Below are 24,360 nucleotides of genomic sequence, written 5' to 3' on the forward strand. Positions count from 1 at the left end.
ATGGGGGTGTATTATGAGCAGGATGGAGGTATAAAGCAGGATGGGAGTATATTATGAGCAGGATGGGGGTATATAGCAGGATGTGGGTATATAGCAGGATGGAATATATAGCAGGATGAGTTATATAGCAGGATTGGGGTATATAGCAGGATGGGGGTATATAGCAGGATGGGGTATATAGCAGGATGAGTTATATAGCAGGATGGGGGTATATAATGAGCAGGATGGGGGTATATAGCAGGATGTGGGTATATAGCAGGATGGAGTATATAGCAGGATGAGTTATATAGCAGGATGAGGTATATAGCAGGATGGGGGTATATAGCAGGATGGGGTATATAGCAGGATGAGTTATATAGCAGGATGGGGGTATATAGCAGGATGGGGGTACATAGCAGGATAAGGGCTATACCAGGATGGGGGTCACGATGCTGCAGGGGAACGGCTCCACACAGGTCACCGGCACTGCTGCTGACAAAGACAGGAAGATGATCGATGCTGCATGGAGCGAGAAAAGGTGAGTATAAATGTTTATTTTTTTTTCTGTGCCAAAGGATACAGGCCATTTACCAGGATGGGGGTATATAGTAGGATGGGGGTATATTATGAGCCGGATGGGGGTATATTATGAGCAGGATGGGGGTATATAGCAGGATGGGGGTGTATTATGAGCAGGATGGAGGTATAAAGCAGGATGGGAGTATATTATGAGCAGGATGGGGGTATATAGCAGGATGTGGGTATATAGCAGGATGGAATATATAGCAGGATGAGTTATATAGCAGGATTGGGGTATATAGCAGGATGGGGGTATATAGCAGGATGGGGTATATAGCAGGATGAGTTATATAGCAGGATGGGGGTATATAATGAGCAGGATGGGGGTATATAGCAGGATGTGGGTATATAGCAGGATGGAGTATATAGCAGGATGAGTTATATAGCAGGATGAGGTATATAGCAGGATGGGGGTATATAGCAGGATGGGGTATATAGCAGGATGAGTTATATAGCAGGATGGGGGTATATAGCAGGATGGGGGTACATAGCAGGATAAGGGCTATACCAGGATGGGGGTCGCGATGCTGCAGGGGAACGGCTCCACACAGGTCACCGGCACTGCTGCTGACAAAGACAGGAAGATGATCGATGCTGCATGGAGCGAGAAAAGGTGAGTATAAACGTTTATTTTTTTTTCTGTGCCAAAGGATACAGGCCATATACCAGGATGGGGGTATATAGTAGGATGGGGGTATATTATGAGCAGGATGGGGGTATATTATGAGCAGGATGGGGGTATATAGCAGGATGGGGGTATATTATGAGCAGGATGGAGGTATAAAGCAGGATGGGAGTATATTATGAGCAGGATGGGGGTATATAGCAGGATGTGGGTATATAGCAGGATGGAGTATATAGCAGGATGAGTTATATAGCAGGATGGGGGTATATAGCAGGATGGGGGTATATAGCAGGATGGGGTATATAGCAGGATGAGTTATATAGCAGGATGGGGGTATATAGCAGGATGGGGGTACATAGCAGGATAAGGGCTATACCAGGATGGGGGTATTTATCAGGATGGTGGTATTTATCAGGATGAGGGATATATACAAGGATGGGGACCATATACAAGACAGGAGGACCATTACCAGGATGGGGTACCTTAGTAGAGAACTTGGGGACATTGTGTATTATAGGGTTTTGTAGCAGCTGAGGTGTTTTTTATTATTCTATTGCTTGAGCCAGGTGTTTTCTTTAATCCTCTGCTCTGGCTTAGGTGTGTATTATGATGTTTCTTAGCAGCTGAGATGTGCAAAGTAGCTAAGGTGTTTTCTATAATTCTCTGCTCTAATTTAGGTGTCTGTATTAAGAGGTTCTGCAGCAGCTGAGATGTGTAATATCACATTTTGCAGCAGCTGAGATGTGTGATTTCAATCTTCAGCAGCTGAGGTGTTTTCTATTAGTCTCTGTTGTAGCTGAAATGTATAATAAGAGGTCCTGGAGCAGCTGAGGTGTATGTTATGATGTTCAGCAGCAGCTGAGGTGTTTTCTATTACTCTCTCCTATAGCTTAGGTGTGCATTAACACCTTCAGAAGGTGAAGTGTATTATGGTTTTGTGAAACAACTAAGATGTGTAATATGAGATTCTGCAGGGGCTACTTTGTCTATTTTGATGGTCAACAGCAGTTAAAGGACGTATTATGGAGTTCTGCAGCAATGGAGCTGTATATTCAGGATTTTTTTTTTTGATTTGTAATGTAAATATACTCTGATAAAAGTGACCCAGAAATTCTATGAAAATTAAAGTTTTATCATGGTATCATCAGTCACTTACCTTAAAACTTCTCAGACTATTTTCTCTCTGCAGCAAATACAATGTATCAAGTTCTCCAAACACATATACAATGAAAAAATGAACAATGTGACTTTATATGGACCGGCTCAATAAACTAAACCATGAGATCAGATGAGATTCTGTAATTGATTATTCAGAGAAACGTTTACAGTTACTTAATCAGTGCAGTCACATTCGGATTAATTTGAGCGATAAGGCAGATTTTGCTGGATTTCATTTCGGGGGAAGCCATGGAGCTTTTCAAAAGCCTTTGTCTTACCAGTAATGTAAAAAAACTTTTATTTTCATTGACGGATGACAGACCCGAGTGGAAGCTTAGACAAACAAGGCCTAACTCAATACATCCTATAATTCCTATAGCAGTAATGCAATGCCTGAGTTCACTTATTCATTGTTAACAATCTAAAGTGCAAATGTATATATTTTGTAGTTATAATGTGTTTTCAGCTAGCACCTGTTCACACCTATTGGATGTGCGGATCAGTCTTTTTGTATATTTGTAGTGCATCTTTTTCTGATTAAGCACTCCGCGCTATAAACAGACTGTGTTCACTCCCCTTTATAGCAGGAGTCTTGCTGCCCAGGCATGGAGGTTTTATCCCAGATAGTGGCGTTCTACCCAGACATGGAGGTTTATTACTCAGATAATCACGATTCAAGTTAGGTTCCCGATAAACAGAGATTACCTTGCCGTTGGTGATCGGGCCACATGCATTGGCCAATACATAAACTAAACATCTCATTTCTTAAATATTCCTATAGCAGTAATGCAATACCAGAGTTCACTTATTCATTGTTAGCATTCTGGAGTGCAACTGTATATGTTTTGTAGTTATAATGTGTTTTCAGCTAGCACCTGTTCACACCTATTGGATTTGTGGGTCAGTGTTTTTGTATATTTGTAGTGCATCTCTTTCTGACTAAGCACTCCACTCTATAACCACGCTGTGTTTGCTCCCCTTTATAGCAGGACTCTTGCTGCCCAGACATGGAGGTTTTTTACCCAGATAATGGCATTTCAAGTTAGGGTCCCAATATACAGAGATTACCTTGCCATTGGTCATCGGGCTTACATGCATTGGCCAATAAATAAGCTAAACTATTCATTTTTCAAATATTCCTATATCAGTAATGCAATGCCAGAGTTCACTTATTCATTGTTAGCATTTTAGTGTGCAGCTGTAAATGTTTCGTAGTTATAATTTGTTTTCAGCTAGCACCTTTTTCACACCTATTGGATGTGTGGGTCAGTTTTTGCGTATATTTATAGTGTATTTCTTTCTATTTGAGCACTCCACCCTATAAGCAGACTGTGTTCACTCCCCTTTATACCAGGGGTCTTGTTGCCCAGACATGGATGTTTTAACCCAGATAGTGGCATTCTGTCCAGACGTAGAGGTTTTTTTTTACCCAGATAGTGGCATTTCAGCTTATATTTTCAATATAAGCAGATTACCTTGCCGTTGGTAATCGAGCTCACATGCATTGACAATTAAAAAAGCTAAACATTTCATTTTTCAAATATTCCTATAGCAGTAATGCAATGCCAGAGTTCACTTATTCATTGTTAGCATTTTAGTGTGCAGCTGTAAATGTTTCGTAGTTATAATTTGTTTTCAGCTAGCACCTTTTTCACACCTATTGGATGTGTGGGTCAGTTTTTGCGTATATTTATAGTGTATTTCTTTCTATTTGAGCACTCCACCCTATAAGCAGACTGTGTTCACTCCCCTTTATACCAGGGGTCTTGTTGCCCAGACATGGATGTTTTAACCCAGATAGTGGCATTCTGTCCAGACGTAGAAGTTTTTTTTTACCCAGATAGTGGCATTTCAGCTTATATTTTCAATATAAGCAGATTACCTTGCCGTTGGTAATCGAGCTCACATGCATTGACAATTAAATAAGCTAAACATTTCATTTTTCAAATATTCTTATAGCAGTAATGCAATGCCAGAGTTCACTTATTCATTGTTAGCATTTTAGTGTGCAGCTGTATGTTTCATAGTTATAACTTGTTTTCAGCTAGCACCTGTTCACACCTATTCGTTCTGCATGTCAGTCTTTTTGTATATCTGAAATGTATCTCTTTCTGATTGAGCACCATGCCCTGTAACCAGGCTGTGTTCGCTCCCCTTTATAGCAGTTGTCTTGCTGCCCAGACATGGAGGTTTTATCCCAGATAGTGGCATTTCAAGTTAGGTTCCTGATATACAGAGATTACCTTGCCCTTGGTTATCAGGCTCACATGCATTAGCTTAAGCTAAATATCTCTTTTTTTCAAATATTCCTATAGCAGTAATGCAATGCCAGAGTTCACTTATTCATTGTTAGCATTTTAGTGTGCAGCTGTATATGTTTTGTTGTACTAACTCGATAAATGTCTGGAGGTAAATCAGACAAGAAGGAGGGAGACACAACACCCAAAAATACAGCAATAATATTGGTAGATAGTAAAATTCAAAGTTTATTACATATATGTATTAAAAATCAAATGAAGAATAAAAAGGAAGATGATACAATGATTGGAAGGTGGTCCGATCTGAGAATTATCGGATAACCATATATATGTGTAAATTATGACTTCATACAATTAATTATTTTCTTTTGAATTCCGACAATTGACCAACAATACTGTATGTGAGAGATTTACCAAAAATAATAAAATATGCACACAACAATGTAGAATTTAATGATGGTCAAGTAAAGTGAATATAAATTGCCTGTATGAGCACTATATAAACATAATGATATACAAACATTTGCCAACTTACCGGTGTCCGTATATGTCTGTGGAACACTTTCAAGGAATTTACAAATGGAAATCCGCAAAGAGAGGGGCGAGAGCCGGCCACTTGATTCAGAGATGAAAAATAGAAAAATCCAACGGATAAAAGTATTGAAAAAGGTTTTTTTTAATTAAAAAATAATCTTTATTACACAAATTTTAAAATCCAATGTTCCACAGTCTGGAGGTGTTAGGGGTACTTTGCACGCTGAGAAATCGTGAGCCGATGCTAGCGATGCCGAGTGCGATAGTACCTGCCCCCATCGTACATGTGATATCTTGTGATAGCTGCTGTAGCGAACATTATCGCTATGGCAGCTTCACACGCACTTACCTGCCCTGCGACATCGCTCTGGCCGGCGACCCGCCTCCTTCCTAAGGGGGCGGGTTGTGCGGCGTCACAGCGACGTCACACGGCAGGCGGCCAATAGAAACGGAGGGGAGGAGATGAGCGGGACATAACATCCCGCCCACCTCCTTCCTATAGCTGCAGGAGGCAGGTAAGGAGATGTTCCTCGCTCCTGCGGCTTCATACCCAGCGATGTGTGCTGCCGCAGGAACGAGGAACAACATCGTATCTCCTATTGGTGCGACATTATGAAAATGACCGACGCTACACAGATCACCGATTTATGACGCTTTTGCGATCGTTTATCAGCGCATCTAGGCTTTACACGTTGCGACATCGTTACCGGCGCCGGATGTGTGTCACTTTTGATTTGACCCCACCGATATCGGAGTAGCAATGTCGCAACGTGCATAGTACCCCTTAGTCACACAGGACTACGCATTTCAACATTGTCTCACGCCTTCTTCAAGGTTCAACATTACGTTAGACTTTTTGTCTGCTATTTTAAAAAGTTTGTATAATAAAAACTATTTTTTAATTGAAGAAAATATTTTCCAATATATTTTTTCCCGCTGGATTTTTCTATTTTTCGTATATAGACATAAGGTCCCTAAATATTTAGCAGCAAATTAGTTAGCACAAAAAAGTATTAATGGCAATATATACAAAACAATTGCTACAAAAAAACAATAACAGCAGAAAAGGAGGAGCAAGCCTTAAAGGGAACCTGTCAGGTCCTGTATGCACCCAGAACCATGAGCAGTTCTGGGTGCATATTTTAATTCCCTGCCTAACTGTCCCAGCCTATAGTAGCATAGATAAAGGGATCTTTAGAAAAAGTATTCCTAAAGATCCTTACTAATGAGGCCAGGAACTAGTCACAGGGCATTTCTTCCCTTGGCTAGTCAGCCCCCTTAGCATATAAGCATGCCCCTGTGCACGTGCTAACATGCTAATGAATGTGCAGCGTCAGAGGCATGGTCACTCTCACCTCTCTGCTGCTACCACAGCCAACGATGGTTTTCGGTTCATTGCACATGATCAGAAGTGCCTGGACTTCCAATCATGCACAGTATGAAGCTGGGTGCACGTGTCCCAGCTTCAAACTGGGGTAGTGCGCATGGCCAGAAGTCCGGGTACTTTTGATCATGTGCACTGAGCCAAAAACCAGTGTCAGCCATGGTGGTTTTCATGCCTCTGGTTTTCATGCCTCTGATGCTGCGCATTCATTAGCATGTTAGCACACCCACAGGGGCATGCTTACATGCTAAGGGGGCCGATTAGCCAAGGGAACTAACACCCCTGTGACTAGTCCCTGGCCTCATTAACATATCATAAAGGATTTTTAGAAATACTTTTTCTAAAGAACCCTTTATCTAGGCTACTATAGGCTGGGACTGCTGCACAGGGATTAGCAATAAGCACCCAGAACCGCTCTTGGTTCTGGGTGCATACAGGACCTGACAGTGCAATTATGAGCAGCAATAAATAGCAGCAAAAATTTAAATCAGACAATTTTGATCTATAAATCCTGTAATAAAAATAAAAACAGTAGATAAAGTAGAAGCAATATTGTATCTATATGCTTAAATCCCCATCAGTGCCTATAGTAGCAGCAGATAGAAAAGCAGCAAAGGATTCTATTTATGAATACACCAGCAGAATAGCAGCAGTCTGAAAAGCAGAAATTAAGATTTGTGCAATATGTAATATCATATAGCAGTACTATAGATGAGCAATAAAAAGTCACCTACACCCTCAGCAGTCTATATAGTAACCCAAAAATGGCAAATAACCTTGAAGGTGTTAGGTATTGTGTCTAAAAAGTGCCACAAGAGTACAATAAGGTGCTTGTGCAGACTCCATCTAAAGCAGCAAAATGTAACTGACATAATGATATAGTCAGTATAATTGAGGTCGAATCGCTGCAAGAGAAAACGAGTTACTAATAGAGTGTCATTAACAAGAACAATCCAGACATCTAGGATAGCACCCGCTGATGCATGTCTACTTCATCAGAGAAGGGGTTCTATCCGGGGTGGGTCACAGGTGGAGGGCTGTGGGAACCTCCAGCTGTGCCCGCAACTTACCTGAGTGATTTCAATGCTGATCGTTGTGGTTCAGTCTCTGCCTAAAGTCCGCAGCGGGTGGTCATGTACCATGATCGTGCACTGTGCCTTCAATAATGCAGCAGAGTTGGAATCATCATGGGACCTTGTGGGGATTACGTTGGACCTGAAGGGGTGTTTTGAGGGTTAATAAGGTGGAGAAAGAGGGTTCTTTTCTGATTTTCATTTCAAATAAAGGATTTTTTTGATGTTTGTGTTTATTTCTTTTTACTTATGGATTAATAATGGGAGGTCTCATAGACCCTTCCTATCACTAATTTAGGGCTTAGCGGAAGCTGTGAAATGCGATTAACTCTTTATTACCTCGATTGCCACCGCAATAACTTCTTTATTGCCACCGCACTAAAGCAATCAAGAAGAGTCTGGTAAAATGCTGGGATTGTCACATCTAATGGATGCGGCAATCTTGGGAGGCTGCAGGTTGCTATTTTTAGGTTGGGGGACGAATAACCAAGGATCTCTCCAGCCTGGGAATACCAGCCCCCAGCTGATGGGCTTTATCATGCCTGGGTATCAATATTGGGTGAACTGCACGCCATTATTTTAATTAATTAATTAGATAATTTTAAATAGAGCCGCATGCAGTTAATCTTAGTTTGATACACAACCAAGAAAAGTGCACGGCTGAGGGCTGAAGCATGTAGCCATATGCTTTATCTCTGCTGGGTATCATTATATGGGGGGACCCTATGCCAATTATTTTATTTATTTATTTTCACTGTATGAGATAGACACGCAGGCAGGGTTTGTGTTGGGAAACAGTCAGACGGTGTCAGTCAGCATGGGTGCACGTCTGACTGCAGCCATTCACAGAAGCCGGTAGGTGGGAAAAGCAGTGCATATCTAATGAAGGTAATGAGTGGCCCGGAAGTGAATGAGCCACTGTGGGAGCAGTTACAGCTGCACTAGAGCCTTGATAAGTATAGCCTGCTTGCTTTATTATTTTTTTCTTTAATTTTTTGTATTACCTGAGTGCCGGATTTGGATCAATACCCAGAATTCCTTCAGAATTCTGGGCCCAGCACTCGGGTACCTTTGAACCTTTCTGGATCCGGACTTTTACAGTCCGGATCTTCCCATAACTAATCATAAGTTTAAACATGTCTGTATTTCTGGAAACCATAATTACCCATTCTTTCTAGTTTAAAGATTTGATTAATAAAATTATGACAATTAACATCTTAACAGTCTGTTTTATTTATACATCATGAAATCAATCAAAATAATATACACAAAGCTTGATTAAAATAACTACCTTCAGTGAAAAAAATCTACATATTAAAATTGTAGAAATTATTAAAAACTGTACTAGCAAAAATAAAAATAATATGGAGTACAGGTTTTTTTTTCAGAATTCTAATTAAATCTGGTATTCTACTGTATGTGTTGGGTAAATATTTTATTTCGATATAAGTAGATACATTATAATAGACAAGTAGATAGACAGCCATGGATGGATAGATACATAGAGAGATAGTTACCTTTGACAAACATCTCAGAGAAGGTTAGAAATAGATTTTAAGACATACATGAGACTACAGTACGCAAAAAAATAAATAAATTATGTTTTAAAACATTCATAAACAAAATGAGATAACTATAACATCTAAAAGTAACAGAAATGAGAGAACAAATTCAAGTGGAATTGAATTCTACTCGAATTTTACAAGAATGAGAATTTACCAAAATGCTGATTTTTTTTTCATGTGACCTCAGCAAAATGCCGGCTACTGGCTTAATGTTCTCTTAACCAAAAAGATCAATCAAAAATATGTATATATAAAAAAAATCCTTTTCACCTTCCATTCAGCTATAGGGGGCTTTACACGCTACGATATCGTTAATGTTTTATCGTCGGGGTCACATCGTTAGTGACGCACATCCGGCGTCATTAACGATATCACAGAGTGTGACACTTATGTGCAACCTAAAACAATCGCAAAAGCGGCCAAAATTGTTTGCCGCGGAGAGGTCGTCCTAAAACAAAAAATCGTTTACCTCTCATTAGCGATGTTGTTTCTCGTTCCTGCGGCAGCACACATCGCTATGTGTGACACCGCAGGAGCGAGGAACATCTCCTTACCTGCGTCCACCGGAAAATGATGAAGCAAGGAGGTGGGTGGGATGTTTACATCCCGCTGATCTCTGCCCCTCCGCTTCCATTAGCCGCCTGCCGTGTGACGTCGCTGTGACGCCGCATGACCCACCCCCTTAGAAAGGAGGCGGATCGTCAGCCAGAGCGACGTCGCAGGGCAGGTAAGCCGTGTGACGGGGAGCGTGATTTTGTGCATGATGGGCAGCCATATGCCCGGATCGCACAAACGATGGTGGCGGGTACACACGCTAGCGATATCGGTACCGATATCACTACCGTGTAAGCCCCCTTATGTGTCTTATTCGCTCTTCACCATCAAACATCTGGTTTTGCTGCATCTTCTGATACTTCACCAGGATTTCGGCATTCATGAGGCATGGGAACAGTTCTGTATATGTGTCCAGTGGATCACGATGCATGTGGTGATGTCGTGACCTTTCACACAGTTGTACAGAGCCCTCTTGGACATCATGAATGGTGGAAGTCCTAGGTCCAGGGAAGAGCGATAGATCAGAAGATGCAGCGAGGACTGTATGAGAGGCAGTAAGTAGTGAAGGGTCTGGAGAGTTACAGTGCCTTGCAAAAGTATTCGGCCCCCTTAAATTTTTCAACCTTTTTCCACATTTCAGGCGTCAAATATAAATATAAACATTTTAAATTTTATGTTGAAAAATCTACAGCAAATGGACAAAATTGTGAAATTAAACAAAATGCATTGCTTATTTTAAACTTTTCTTAAAAATATTAAACTGAAAATTGGGGCGTGCAATATTATTCGTCTACTTAAGTTAATACTTTGTAGCACCACCTTTTGCTGCGATTACAGCTGCAGTTTCTTGAGGTATGTGTCTATCAGTTTTGCACATTGAGAGACTGAAATTATTGCCTATTGTTCCTTTGCAAACAGCTGGAGCTGAGTGAGGTTGGATGGAGAGCGTTTGTGAACAGCAGTTTTCAGCTCTTTCCACAGATTGTCGATTGGGTTCAGGTCTGGACTGTGACTTGGCCATTCTAACACCTGGATACGGTTATTTGTGAACAATTCCATTGTAGATTTTGCTTTTTGTTTGGGATCATTGTCTTGTTGAAAGATCAATCTCTGTCCCAGTCTCAGGTCTTTTGCAGACTCAAACAGGTTTTCTTCAAGAATGGTCCTGTATTTGGCTCCATCCATCTTCCCATCAATTTTAAGCATCATCCCTGTCCCTGCTGAAGAAAAGCATGCCCAAACCATGATGCTGCCACCACCATGTTTGACAGTGGGGATGGTGTGTTCAGGGTGATGAACTATGTTGCTTTTATGCCAAACATATCATTTGGCATTATGCCCAAAAAGTTCAATTTTGGTTTCATCTGACCAGAGCACCTTCTTCCACATGTTTCACACTTATTTTTTAAGAAAATTTAAAATACACAATAAATATCATTCACCTTCACAAATGTGTCCCACTTGTTGCTGATTCTTCACCATAAAATTTAAATTTTTCATCTTTATGTTTGAAGCCTGAAATGTGGGAATAGGTTGAAAAATTCAAGGGGGCCGAATACTTTCGAAAGGCACTGTAGGCTGTAAGGTGACTATAAGAATTTTTTTATTTCTTATATCTTAAGTTAATTATTCTCTAGGAACTCCAGAGATCCTGAGGCATGATAACTGACATTAAATTTGAGTTAACAAACACTTCTCCGCGAGCTTAATTCCCAGGAAAAATGCATAACCATGCAGATTCAAATTTTGCCAGATCCTCTCTTCCCTAGTAATAGGATTATAGGATGACTTTATTTTTTTACATATATAATCCTAAAAATAATCAACAATTTTCCACACCATGATTATAAAGCAAAACTGATTTGAATTGTAAGATGATAATACATCGATTTAGGATACAGAAAACTTTTTATGGTTTGGGTTTAAGAAATACATTTCAACCTTCTGTTGAGCGAGTGGATTTGCAGGGCTGTGGTTCTACACATACATCATTAGGCTGGTCATCTAAGGCTTTCTCAAGCTTTAAGGGGATGGATCTGAGGAAACTTTGTTGGAAATCTTGAGCCATAAATACATAAATGATTGGATTCATGCAACTGTTAAGACAAGCCAGAATGGTAGTAATAGTATTTAAAGTATGGAATAGAAGGCTGTCTTCATCGTAGATGGGTGTAAGTGGAAAGATGAAAAGAGGAAACCAGCAGATGAAAAAACACGATATAACAGCGGTGATGATCCTGGAGGATCTCTGAGATCTCTGGGATCTCTTACCTTTTCTAAGTTTAAAGAAAATGGTGACATAAGTGGTGACAATGATGAGAAAAGGGATCACAAACATTATAACTAATTTCTGCAGTCGATTACTAAAGGGAATCTTACGAAGAATGACTTGTTTATTATCATCTATTATACATGCTTCAGTTATATCATATGAAAAAAAAATTGATACAATCAAACCAAAACCAATCACAAGGAAACAGATCAACCACATGATTCCTGCAGTGATTCTAACTAGTTTATATGTCCTGTGAACTTTGGCCCAGAATGGCCACATGACGGATACCCAACGGTCAATACTCATGCCGATCAAGAAAAGAACACTGGCACCCATGTTTAGAGCAAACAGATTAACGCTCAAGTTGCAAATAATAACTAGTGAGTCTGTGGAAGAGGAAGTCAACAGTACTATCGGCAGAGAAATAGATGCAGAGCACAGGAAGTCCGCGATGGCCAGGTGGAAGAACCACACGGCACTGACTGTCTTCTTCATCCTGAATCCAGCAACCCAGATGACTAATCCATTACCGAAAATCCCAAGAGCTAAGACAATGCTGAATATAGCAATTGACACATTCTGCATGATGTACAGGAGATCATGAGAACTGCTGTAAGAAGTTGTGTTACTTGTGTTGTTGAATTCGTAAGATGACCTTAGAAGACATGATAGGGTAGATGTTAGAATAAAGAAGAAATTATAATTTTGTAAACAGATATAGAGGTATGCATGGAAAATCAGGGGATGAAATAAAGTTAAAGGGAACCTGTCAGGTTCTAACCTAGAATCAGGGTGATGTGTGGCCTAGTAACCCCTTCCTACCCATCCCTGTGTTGTAATAGTGTGCAATATGAATGTTTAAAAATATGTTTTATTACTTATGTGTTCTGTATGTAAATGATCAGAGGCTCTAGCCCCCTGGGCGTCGCATCGCCATGTGGGCGTTTGTATGTGTTTTGCAGTTTTACACCCTGTGAGCGTGATACCAATGATTTACATGATCGACATCCCTGTTGCTCCTTGAAATTCCGCGCGTGTGCATTTAACATTCCCACAGCCTTCCTATCCGGGTGACAAAACAATCACTGATCTCGGGGAGACAAGCCAGAGAAAACACTGCCGGCAGCCAATGAGGGCGCTCAACACAGTGAAATCCTAGGTGCATTGCCCCCTGGGAAATATGCAAATCTAAAAAGTCCGTGGAGACTCTGTTAGGAGTAGAGATGAGCGAACTGGCCGTGGTTCGGCTCGAGTTCGGTTCGCCGAACGGAGGTTCCGTTTGAGTTCGGTTCGTCGAACGTTCGACGAACCAGACTTGAACCTATAGGATATAATGGGAGGCAATCACAAACACATAAAAATGCATGATAAATGTACACAAACAGTTAATAAACATTGCCATAACACTTACCGGTCCCCGCGATCCCTCCTGCACTCTGTCTCCTGCCGCTATTCTATCCGATCATCGCTGAATCCTCCCGGTGACTAGCACTGCCAGCAGTGATGCAGGACCTATCGTGACGTCAAAATAGCCATGTGACCAGTCACGTGGCTATTATCTCAATGGCTACAGACTGGTCACATGACTATGACGCGTCATGTAGGACCTGCGAGTGCATCTCTCCGGTACACGGTGCACATTTGTGTATCGCCGTGTACCGGCGACATGCTCTAGCACACGGTCAACTCCCCGTTCCGTTAGGGACCGGCTGACACAGCCGGTCATTAACGGAGATCACCGTTGCCATAGCAACGCAGTTAGCGGTGACGTCACCGCTGACCGCGGCTCCGGGAACACCGTTGCTATGGTAACGCGTCTGTCAGCGTTACCGCTGACAGCCAGCAGCAGCACTGATCACTCACGGAGTGAAGGCTGCACGCTGCTTCCCGTGCAGCCTTCACGGAGTGAAGGCTGCATGGGGAGCAGCAGCATCTTCCCCCATGCAGCAGTGATGGAACAGAGCTGCATTTGTTGAACGAGAAAGACAAAAGACCATGGATCGTGGAGGGCTGACAGGGGGTAATAAAGATGGAGTCTCTAATGTGTCTGTGTATTTATTTCTATTAAAGTATTTTTTCTCTGTGTGGTGTCTTTTTTTAACCCTTTATTGGAGATTCTTAATGGCCGGGTCAAACGTGCCTGACATTAAGAATCTCTGGCTTAATACTAGCTAGTAAAACAAAGCTAGTATTAACTCATTATTACCCAACAAGCCACCCGGCTTCAGGGCTGTTGGAAGAGTTGGATACAGCGCCAGATGATGGCGCTTCTATGAAAGCGCCATTTTCTGGGGCGGCTGCGGACTGCAATTCGCAGCAGAGGCGCCCAGAAACCTCGGGCTAACCTGTGCTATGGATTCCAATCCCCAGCTGCCTAGTTGTACCCGGCTGGACACAAAAATGGGGCGAAGCCCACGTCATTTGTTTTTAATTATTTCATGAAATAAGTGAAATAATTAAAAAAAACGGGCTGCCCTATATTTGTGGTTCCCAGCCGGGTACAAATAGGCAACTGGGGGTTGGAGGCAGCCCGTGGGTGCCTGCTGTACCTGGCTAGCATACAAAAATATGGCGAAGCCCACGTCATTTTTTTGATGGGCAAAAAACTTCTGCATACAGTCCTGGATGGAGTATGCTGAGCCTTGTAGTTCTGCAGCTGCTGTCTGCTCTTCTCAATACAAACAGACAGCAGCTGCAGAACTACAAGGCTCAGCATACTCCATCCAGGACTGTATGCAGAAGTTTTTTGCCCCCTGAAAAATTATGTGGGCTTCGCCATATTTTTGTATGCTAGCCAGGTACAGCAGGCAGTTACGGTTGCCCCCAACCCCCATTTGCCTATTTGTACCCGGCTGGGAACCAAAAATAAAGGGAAGCCCTTTTTTTATTATTTCATGAATTTCATGAAATAATTAGAAAACAAATGACGTAGGCTTCGCCCCATTTTTGTGTCCACCCAGGTACAACTAGGCAGCTGGGGATTGGAATCCGCAGCACAGGTTGGCCTGAGCTTTCTGGGCCCCACTGCTGCGAATTGCAGTCTGCAGCCGCCTCAGAAAATGGCACTTTCATAGAAGCGCCATCTTCTGGCGCTGTATCCAACTCTTTCAGCACCTGCCTGCTATACCTGGCTAGCATACAAAAATATGGCAAAGCTCACGTCCTTTTTTGTAGTTTTTTGGCAAAAAAAATAAAAAATGCTTCCCTGGATTTTCCATTGCCAGTGAAGGTAACACCAAGCAGTGGAGGTTAGCAGCCAGTAGCTGCTTGGATTACCCTTAGCTAGCAATACAAAAAATGCAGCGGGAGCCCATATATATTTTTTTTTTATTATTTATTTAAATAACTAAAAACAAAATGGGCTTCCCTGTATTTTGATTGCTGGACATCACAGTGCTGTAAAAATAAATCTTTAAAAAAAATGACGTAGCGCTCCGCGGTATTTTTGATTCTCAGCGCAGATAAAGCAGACAGCTATGGGTTGCCACCCCCATCTGCCTGCCGTTACCTTAGTTGGCAATCAAAATACAGGGAAGCCCATTAATTTTTTCTATTTAAAAAATAGTTAAAAAAAAAATGACGTTGGGTCCCCCCATTTTTGATAGCCAGCTAGGGTAAAGCAGATGGCTGTAGCCTGAAAACCACAGCTGACAGCTTTACCGTGGTTGGGGATCCAATGTGGAGGTCCCCCCAGGCTCTTTTTTTATAATTATTTTATAAATATTAATAATTACACAATAAAAGTAAGCTCCCCCCCAAATTGGATCACCAGCCAAGGTAAAGCGGACAGCTGTGGTCTGGTATTCTCAGGGTGGGAAGGTCCATAGTTATTGGGCCTTCACAGCCCAAAAATAGCAGGCCGTAGGCACCCCAGACGTGGCGCATCAACTTGATGCGCCAATCCTGGCGCTTCACCCCAGCTCATCCCGTGCCCTGGTGCAGTGGCAAACGGGGTAATAAATCGGGTTGATACTAGCTGTAATGTCACCTGACATCCAGCCCAGCAGTTTGTGATGTCATGGCGTCTATTAGATACCCAACATCATAAACTGTCAGTACTAACAAAAAAAAAAATCGACAAAAGAAATGTATTTGAAAAAACAGTCCCCAAAACATTTCCTCTTTCACCAATTTATTGTAAGAAAAAAAATAAAGGGGTCCCACGACGACTCTGGACCGTCTAGAATAAGGGGGGGAGACACTCAGGGAACGTATCCCCCATTTTCTAGGAGTGCGGACCCTTCATGTGAGGAGTGTGGGTGCAATGAATCTGCACTCACTCTCCCCGGGTCCACAGCAGCAGAGTCCATGTCGTAATGGTTGCTACCAAAGCTGCAATGCCCTGCTCATGAGGTAAGGGCATGCCTAATCAGGAGAACTATTCTACATTTCCAAATATTAGTATTTGCTGATATTATTGCTATTCCACCTACTATATATTGGGGATAGGATCTTGGAGATGGAATACCCCTTTAAGTCCAGTTATCCAGCTGAATGAATACTTAACAACAGAGCTCGCTATTTAGATGTGTTTTCTTGTGGCGTATAACGGACTCTCATGTTTGGTAGTCATTCAGCAGGGAACCTATAAAAGCAAATCCCTCCATTTGGAAATGTAGTATATAGCTCTCCTGATCAATTATGTTCCTTACCTCATGAGCAGGGCATTTCAGTAATAATAATAATAATTTATTCATTTATATAGCGTTATTAATTCCATAGCGCTGTATGTCTTTGGAGTGTGGGAGGAAACCGGAGTACCCGGAGGAAACCCACGCAAACACGGGGAGAACATACAAACTCCTTGCAGATGGTGTCCTTGGTGAGAATTGAACCCAGGACCTCAGCGCTGCAAGACTGCAGTGCTAACCACAGAGCCACCGTGCCGCCCATTTAGCTTACAGATGCATAACCACCACTCACTGTGTCTGAACACAGGAAGCTGAGCTGACAGCCGCTCTGTGCATGCGGCAGCGTCTATTGTGAAGGAGAGGGCCGTGGGGGGATCAACGCTGCACAGGTACCGTGGGACACCGGGGAACACCGGTGGGTTTATAGGGGGTGACCTGGCAGGGCCTGGGGAGGAGTTTTCTGTCGCATGTGTCATGGCACATGTGACAGAAATCAGAGGAGTAGGGTGAATGCGGCCGGCGCGCTGCTGTGCGCGCGGCCATCTTGGATTTCTGGGAGGGCATCAGGGGGGGCACTTTGGCGACACCGGGGGACCGGAGGGGACCGGGGAGGAGATTTATCATGTTTGTTCATGCCAGATGGGAGATAAATAATTTTTTACCGGCGCTGTCATTTACTGTAACGTGATCATCGGTGTACGGAGTATACCTGTGATCACGTGAGCGGGGACCGGAAAAACCGTCCTGAATCATGATCTCCAGGGTTTCAGCTAGCCCTGAAACCCCGGAGATTTTCTGACGCTGGGGGGCGTTATTCACTTATTTCTGCCTGCTGTTTATAAACGGCAGATCAGAATAAGGCTACATTAACACGACCGATCCATTTTTGCGGTCTGCAAAAAACAGTCCGTTTTTTTTCACGGGTGCATCCGTGTGGCATCTGTTTCCGTTCCGTTGACGGTCTGTATGTCATCTGTTTGTCATCCGTGTGCCTTCCGTTTTATTTGTGTACTGCAAAATAACTGAAGGAGGGTAAATGCATAAATTTACCCAGGATCCATAGCTTCATCCTACATGAGGTGGTCACATGTTCACTCCAGTGCCATTTTCTACTGCTTTTCACAGCGTAGAGCGCTCTGGTGATTTTCTTGTGCTTGTGCACTTCATATCAGTCTTTTCTGTCATTATAATGGCAGAAAGACACATAATGTCCCACTCTCCTTCATTTTGTAAATTTGCACCCTTTGGTGCCTTTCATGTGGCACTAAGGGGTGCTTAGCTTTGTATTTAGCCAAAAAAATGAAAAAAAAAAATGACGTAGAGTTCCCCCTATTTTTGTAGCCAGCTAGGGTAAAGCAGACGGCTGCAGCCTGCAGACCACAGCTGGCAACCTCACCTTGGCTGGTAATCCAAAACTGAGGGCACCCCACGCTGTTATTTTAAATTAAATAAATAATTAAAAAAAAAAAAACCACGTAGGGGTCCCCCCAAAATTGTATCACCAGCCAAGGTAAAGCAGACAGCTGGGGTCTGATATTCTCAGACTAGGGAGGTCCATGGTTATTGGACTCTCCCCAGCCTAAAAATACCAGGCCGCAGCCGCCCCAGAAGTGGCGCATCCATTAGATGTGCCAATCCTGGTGCTTCGCCCCAGCTCATCCCGTGCCCTGGTGCGGTAGCAAACGGGGTAATATATGGGGTTAATACCAGATGTGTAATGTCACCTGGCATCAAGCCCTGGGGTTGGTGAGGTCAGTCGTCTATCAGATACCCGACATCACCAACCCGTCAGTAATAAAAAAAAATAGACGACAAACACATTTTTATTTGAAAAAATACTCCCCAACACATTCCCTCTTTAACCAATTTATTAGAAAGAAAAACAAATCCAGGTCTGGTGTAATCCAAGGGGTTGCCATGACGATCCACACTGTCCCAGTCAATGAAGAGCAGGATGTTCCCCATTGGCTGGGAGAGCAGTGCAGTGACCTGAGCTAACATCAATGGGTCAGCCCAGGTCACTGCAGGGCATGACAAGTGCTGCTGTCAGCGAGGTACATTACCTGCGCTGATCTCCTGCACTGCCGACAGCACCTGTCACTGAGTTCAATGACCGCCGCCTTCACAGCCAAGTATCGCGAGAGGCCCGTGATGTCACCGCTAGTCATTCTCGGGTCGGAAGCGAGAGAAGGTGATGTGACAAGCGGCGGCCATGGAGGACAGTGACAGCGGTGAGGTCGGGACTTCATCACCGCAGGTAAGCCGAGCGGGACCATGTGTGCAGAGTGCCAGGAGGACGTCAGTGTCGTGGACTGCATGGCTGGGGACGTGTGTGTGTGTGTGTGTGTATGTATGTGTACATGCCGCGTGCAGGAGGGGACGGAGCGAGCTGAGCGGGGAAGTGTGGGCTTCCTGCACGTAACTAGGATAAACATCGGGTTACTAACCAAAGAGCTTTGCTTGGATACCCGATGTTTATCTTGGTTGCCAGCGATGGCTCCTGCACACTGTAGCTGTAAAAAGCCCTGCTTTTTGCTGCTAGAACCGTTCTCGAACGTATCTAGAACTATCGAGCTTTAGCAAAAAGCTTGAGTTCTAGTTCTATCTAGAACAGCCCCCAAAATCACTCGAGCCGCGAACTGGAGAACCTCGAACCGCGAACCGCGCTCAACTCTAGTTAGGAGTCTAGACACAGAAACTAGCCAGATATCCCTCCGGGAAGGACCTAGCCAAGGAGTGGCTCTTTTTAGGAGACCACCAAAACCACCATATTAAGTGGCCCTTTTAGTCAATATCCAACTCTTTGACATGTTTAAAGATATGACAAGGGAAATACCAAGGCCAGGTATCCATCCACCGACAGCTCATCAGTGTGGAGTAGGAATCTGGCTCGGTGGGAGCAATGCCTAGTAGACCAACAAGACAAAACAATCACTGATCTTGGGTAGACCAGCCAGAGAAAACACTGCCGGCAGCCAACAAGGGCGCTCAACACATTGAAATCTTAGGTGCATTGCCCCCTGGGAAATATGGAAATCAAAAAATTCCATGGAGCCTCTGTTAGGGGTCTCGACACAGAAACTAGCCAGATATCCATCCGGGAAGGACCTAGCCAAGGAGTGGCTCTTTTTAGGAGACCACCAAAGCAACCATATTAAGTGGCCCTTTTAGTCAATATCCAACTTTTTGACAAGTTTAAAGATATGACAAGGGAAATTACAAGGCCAGGTATCCATCCACAGACAGTTGTTTCGGGGTATTGCCCCTCAGCAGTGTGGAGTAGGATTCTGACCAGGTGGGTAGATCATTCCCAGAGGGATATCTGGCTAGTTTCTGTGTCGAGACTCCTAAAATTGGCTCCACGGGCTTTTTTGATTTTCCTATCTGGGTGCTTGATTCCCGCCTTCAGACACGCACTGTGCATGATCAGAAGACTCTTGCGGTTCCGGTCATGCACTGTCTCGGCTGTTTACTTGCCGGCTTCAGGTGCACTCTGCACATGACCAGAACTGCAGGAGTCTTCTGAGCATGCGCAGTGCACGTCTGAAGCCGAGTAGCAAGCACCCGGATAAGAAGTCTACGGGAATGGTAAGCGCACATGCGCGGGATCTCAAGGAGCAACAGGGACGTCGCTCATATAAATCCATCATATCACGCCCACAGGGTGATGCGACGCCCAGGGGACTAGAGCCTTTGATCATTTACATACAGAACACATAAGTAATAAAACATATTTTTAGACATTCATATTACACACTATTACAAAAAAGGGATGGGTAGAAAGGGGTTACTAGGCCACACATTACCCTGCTTCTAGATCAGAACGCATATGGTACCTGACAGGTTCCCTTTAAGATCCCGTTAGAGTGCTAGATTACACCACCACAAAAAGTTACAGGGACTTTGATATATTTTTAATGGTAATATCCTTTGAGCGTTCTTATCTATTTTAAACTTATGTAAAAAGAAGGAACTTTTTAAAAGTTAACAGTGGCTAAGGGAAAAGGTATTGGGGCAAACTTACAAACCATGTGATTTAAAGGGGTTTTCAATTTTCAGGAAACCCCTCTCCTGGCCACAGCCAATTAGTGACTTCACCGAGTTCATGACAACTCAGAGCTGCAGAGGTCATTGATTGGCTACAACACTGCAGAGATGAGCAAAACTTTGGAAGTTCAGTTTGCTCTCAGCAAACGAACCAAACCTCCACTGGTCCGAACTTGGCCCAAGGAGGTTCGGTATCACTGATTGGCAGTTTGAGTCTCCCCCCACATACAGTCAGCCATAAGCAGATCACTTCTGGGGGAAGGTGGGCAGGCGTTTTCAAGTTTTCTTTTTGTTTCACACTACATCTAATCCCGTTGTGGTTACTCGTAGAGCGAGGAGTTCAAACACTGCAAGCGTCTCACACAGGGCTGCGCACCAAGCGCACCTGAGCACAGAGTTGTTACAGTAAGTTCACAAGTAAAACTCTGAACTCCAAACCTGATCTCTGTTTTTTTAAGTTGGAGATCTGTTCCAAAATGAAACCTGAGGTTCGCTCATTTTTACAGATAATAACAGACAATGGGAACATTTTGCAAGACCCTACAATTAAAGGGGTTGTCCACTACATGGAAAACACTTTTTCATTCCCCATGTGCGACTCCATAGAGAAAAAAAAAGCCTATACTCACCTCCGGTACTGCTGCGGTTCCAGCAATGTCAGAACTCACTCTTCCAGGGCTCATGTGACATTATTGTGATACGCGAATCTTGTCTCCAATCACTGCAGTCTTCCTTCTCCCAGTTAAGCAATTAGTAGGATGTGAGTGCCAGCTGCAGCTCTCACTTCCTGTGAAATACTTAAACATCTGAAGGGGGTGAGAAGGAAGCTGGAACTAATTTGTCATGCGGCCAAAGTGTCATAATAATATCATGCAGGTGTCCTAAATTTTACTGCCAACATCGCTGGGACCATATTGGCACTGGTGGTAAGTATAAGCTTTTTAATTTTCATGGGGAATGAGAAGGGGTTGTCCAAGTAGTGATCAACTCCTTTATAGAAAATGGGTTCCACAGTTTTTGGTATAATTTGAAGCCTAGAACACAGAATTATTAACCGCTGTACTGGTACATCTTTGGTCGCCTACCTCTGGTTACTGCGGGCTCTGATGGTAAGCCTGCATTAATCCACCCACATGTCTGCTGATCTGATAAGCAGACATGTGTGGCTAAAGGCCACTTTACACACAGCAACATCGCTAGCGATGTCACTGGTGAAAGCACCCGCCCGCGTCGTTTGTGTGTCAAGGACAAATCGCTGCCCGTGGCGCACAAAATCGTTTGGAGCCGTCACACATAGTTACCTGCCTAGCGATGTCACTGTTGCCGGCCAACTGCCTCTTTTCTAAGGGGGCGGTTTGTGCGGAGTCACAGCGGCGTCACTAAGCTGCCACCCAATAGAAGCGGAGGGGTGGAGATGAGCAGGACATAACATCCCACCCATCTCCTTCCTTCCGCATTGCCGGAGGCCACAGGTAAGCTGCAGTTCGTTGTTCCCGAGGTGTCACACGTAGCGATGTGTGCTGCCTCGGGAACGACAAACAACCGGCGTGCTCAACAATGAACGATTTTTTAAAAAGGAACGACGTGCCAACGATGGACGATTTGGTGAGTATTTTCCATCGTTAACGGTCGTTCCTTGCTGTCACACGCTACGACATCGCTAACGATGCCAGATGTGCGTCACGGAATCCGTGACCCCGGCAATATATCGTTAGATACGTTGTTGCGTGTAACGGGGCCTTTAGTCTTACCTGGTCCAGTTGTGTATCTCTGCTGCTCCATCTATATTTATAGGCTGCAGAGATAATTTCACACGTGACCCCTTTAGCTAATCACAGGGCTCAGCAGCTTGTGCCATCTACCTTGCCGTGATGACTGAGCTCAGTGATTGGCTCCGGCCGTCAAATGTTTTACGATGCCAGATGTGTGTCATGGAATCTGTGACCCTGGCGATATGTCGTTAAGTACGTCGCTGCGTGTGAGGGCCGACGGGGCCTTAACAGGCACAGGTGCATTGGAGATCCATCTGTGCCTTTTAACCCTTTAGATCAGTGTTTGACAGCGTGATTTAAAAGGCCACAGCGGGGATCGCACTATTTCCTGCCGCCATCAACGGCCCCGTGATGTGATCATGGGGCACCAATGTGTTGCCTTGGTAGAGCAGGGTCAACTGATGACCCCTGATGCTACCATGACGCACTTTCTCCGACACAGCACCGGCACTCACAGGAACGCTGCATTTCTGCTGATCAGAGAAATGCTTCTCTTATCAACAGAACTGCACAGGTGATCTGACTGTGCAGGCATTAAATCCTTTAAGCAGACTAGTAAAATAAATAAAAAGATGTAAAAAAAAGTTTAAAAAAGATATACATTTTTTAAAAAAAAGCAAAAAACTAAAATTTCAATTCACTCCCTTTTTGCCCTATTGAAAATAAAACAATTAAAAAAAAATAGAAAATATACACATCTTTGGTATCTCCACAATCATAAATGCCCGATCTATCAAATTATAAAATCAATTAGTCTGATCGGTATATGGTGAGGTGAGACAAAAACATTTCAAAAACCAAAATTACGTTTTTTGGCTGCCGCAACATTGTTTTAAAATTCAATAACAGGTGATCACAAAAGTGCATCTACATAAAAATGGTATAATTAATGATGGCAGCTCAAGACGCCAAAAATACGCCATCACTGAGCCCCAGATCCCAAAGAATGAGAACATTATGGGTCTTGGAAAATGTCGATAAAAGCACTACTTTTTTTGTACAAAATTGTGAACTTTTTTTTACCACTTAGATAAAAGTAAAGGTATCTACAAACTCATACCAATGTGAGGCATCATATGGACCCATCAGTTTTACCAGCGAGCATTAGTAAATAAAACAAATAAAACAATCGTGCAATTGCATTTTTTCACTATTTTTCCACATTTGGAATTTTTTTTCCCATTTTCCAGTACACTATATGGTAAAACTAATGGTTTCATTCAAAAGTAAAACTCATCTCGCAAAAAATAAGCCATCATAAGGCAAGATTAATGGAAAAATAATAAAAGGTTATGGCTCTCGGAAGAAGGAGAGGAAAAAAAAATGAAAAATGGAAAATCGCCCGAGGGTGAAAGAATTAATAATGTAATGTAATGAGAATCTGAAAATGGAATTTACTATCCAGGCACACCTTTACATGAGAACAGAAAAAACATAAAGTATAAAAATAAGGAATATAAACTTACTGGTTATTAAAATCCGGAATTATATCAGGTAAGGTCAGGTTAAAATCAGCAGCATCCATTCTGAGTCTTAATCTAAAATAATAATAATAATAATAATAATAATAATAATAATAATAATAATTCAACTTATTCATCATGACTGCATTGATCTATCTATCATCTTGCTATTTATCAGTCCATCTGTATTATCAATCTATGCCATATACTGTAATAGTATCTGTATATATCTGAAATTATTTCATATTATCTTATCCTTTCATTACCTTCCTTCCTTCTCCTCCAGGATCTCTTCTCTGTGGTCAGTGAGAGTAGCGGATCCTTTGTCCATAACCAGCATTGCTCCTGGATACACTCACTTCTCTTCCCCCAATCCATCAGACACTTTCGCTAAGTGCAATCAATTATCAAAGTACATAATAATTGTTTTTTATATTATTCATTAGGTGATAATTACAAAAT

The 24,360-nt window shown here is 42.9% G+C and overlaps 1 protein-coding gene across 1 annotated transcript; it reads right to left on the reverse strand.

Annotated features, from left to right (window-relative positions):
* Positions 1-10,371: 10,371 nt before the first annotated feature.
* On the reverse strand, positions 10,372-24,244 carry LOC142256291 (C3a anaphylatoxin chemotactic receptor-like). The gene is made up of 3 exons (XM_075327907.1): positions 24,165-24,244; positions 23,902-23,973; positions 10,372-12,640 (listed from the first exon to the last, which is right to left on the reverse strand). The coding sequence occupies exons 1-3, from the start codon at positions 24,236-24,238 to the stop codon at positions 11,647-11,649; spliced, it is 1,140 nt and encodes a 379-aa protein (XP_075184022.1). The 5' UTR covers positions 24,239-24,244; the 3' UTR covers positions 10,372-11,646.
* Between the last annotated feature and the right edge of the window lie 116 nt (positions 24,245-24,360).

This window comes from Anomaloglossus baeobatrachus, chromosome 11, assembly GCF_048569485.1.
Source record: "Anomaloglossus baeobatrachus isolate aAnoBae1 chromosome 11, aAnoBae1.hap1, whole genome shotgun sequence".
In the NCBI taxonomy this organism is placed as follows: Eukaryota; Metazoa; Chordata; class Amphibia; order Anura; family Aromobatidae; genus Anomaloglossus; species Anomaloglossus baeobatrachus.

What these genes read in the sequence shown, in the direction of transcription:
- LOC142256291 (XM_075327907.1), bottom strand. Translation starts at nt 24,238, where the DNA reads ATGCTGGTTATGGACAAAGGATCCGCTACTCTCACTGACCACAGAGAA. An exon ending in CTGGAGGAGAAGGAAGGAAG is followed by an intron (nt 23,974 to 24,164) that starts GTAATGAAAGGA and finishes TTATTATTTTAG; the next exon opens with ATTAAGACTCAGAATGGATG. An exon ending in ATTCCGGATTTTAATAACCA is followed by an intron (nt 12,641 to 23,901) that starts GTAAGTTTATAT and finishes ATGTCTTCTAAG; the next exon opens with GTCATCTTACGAATTCAACA.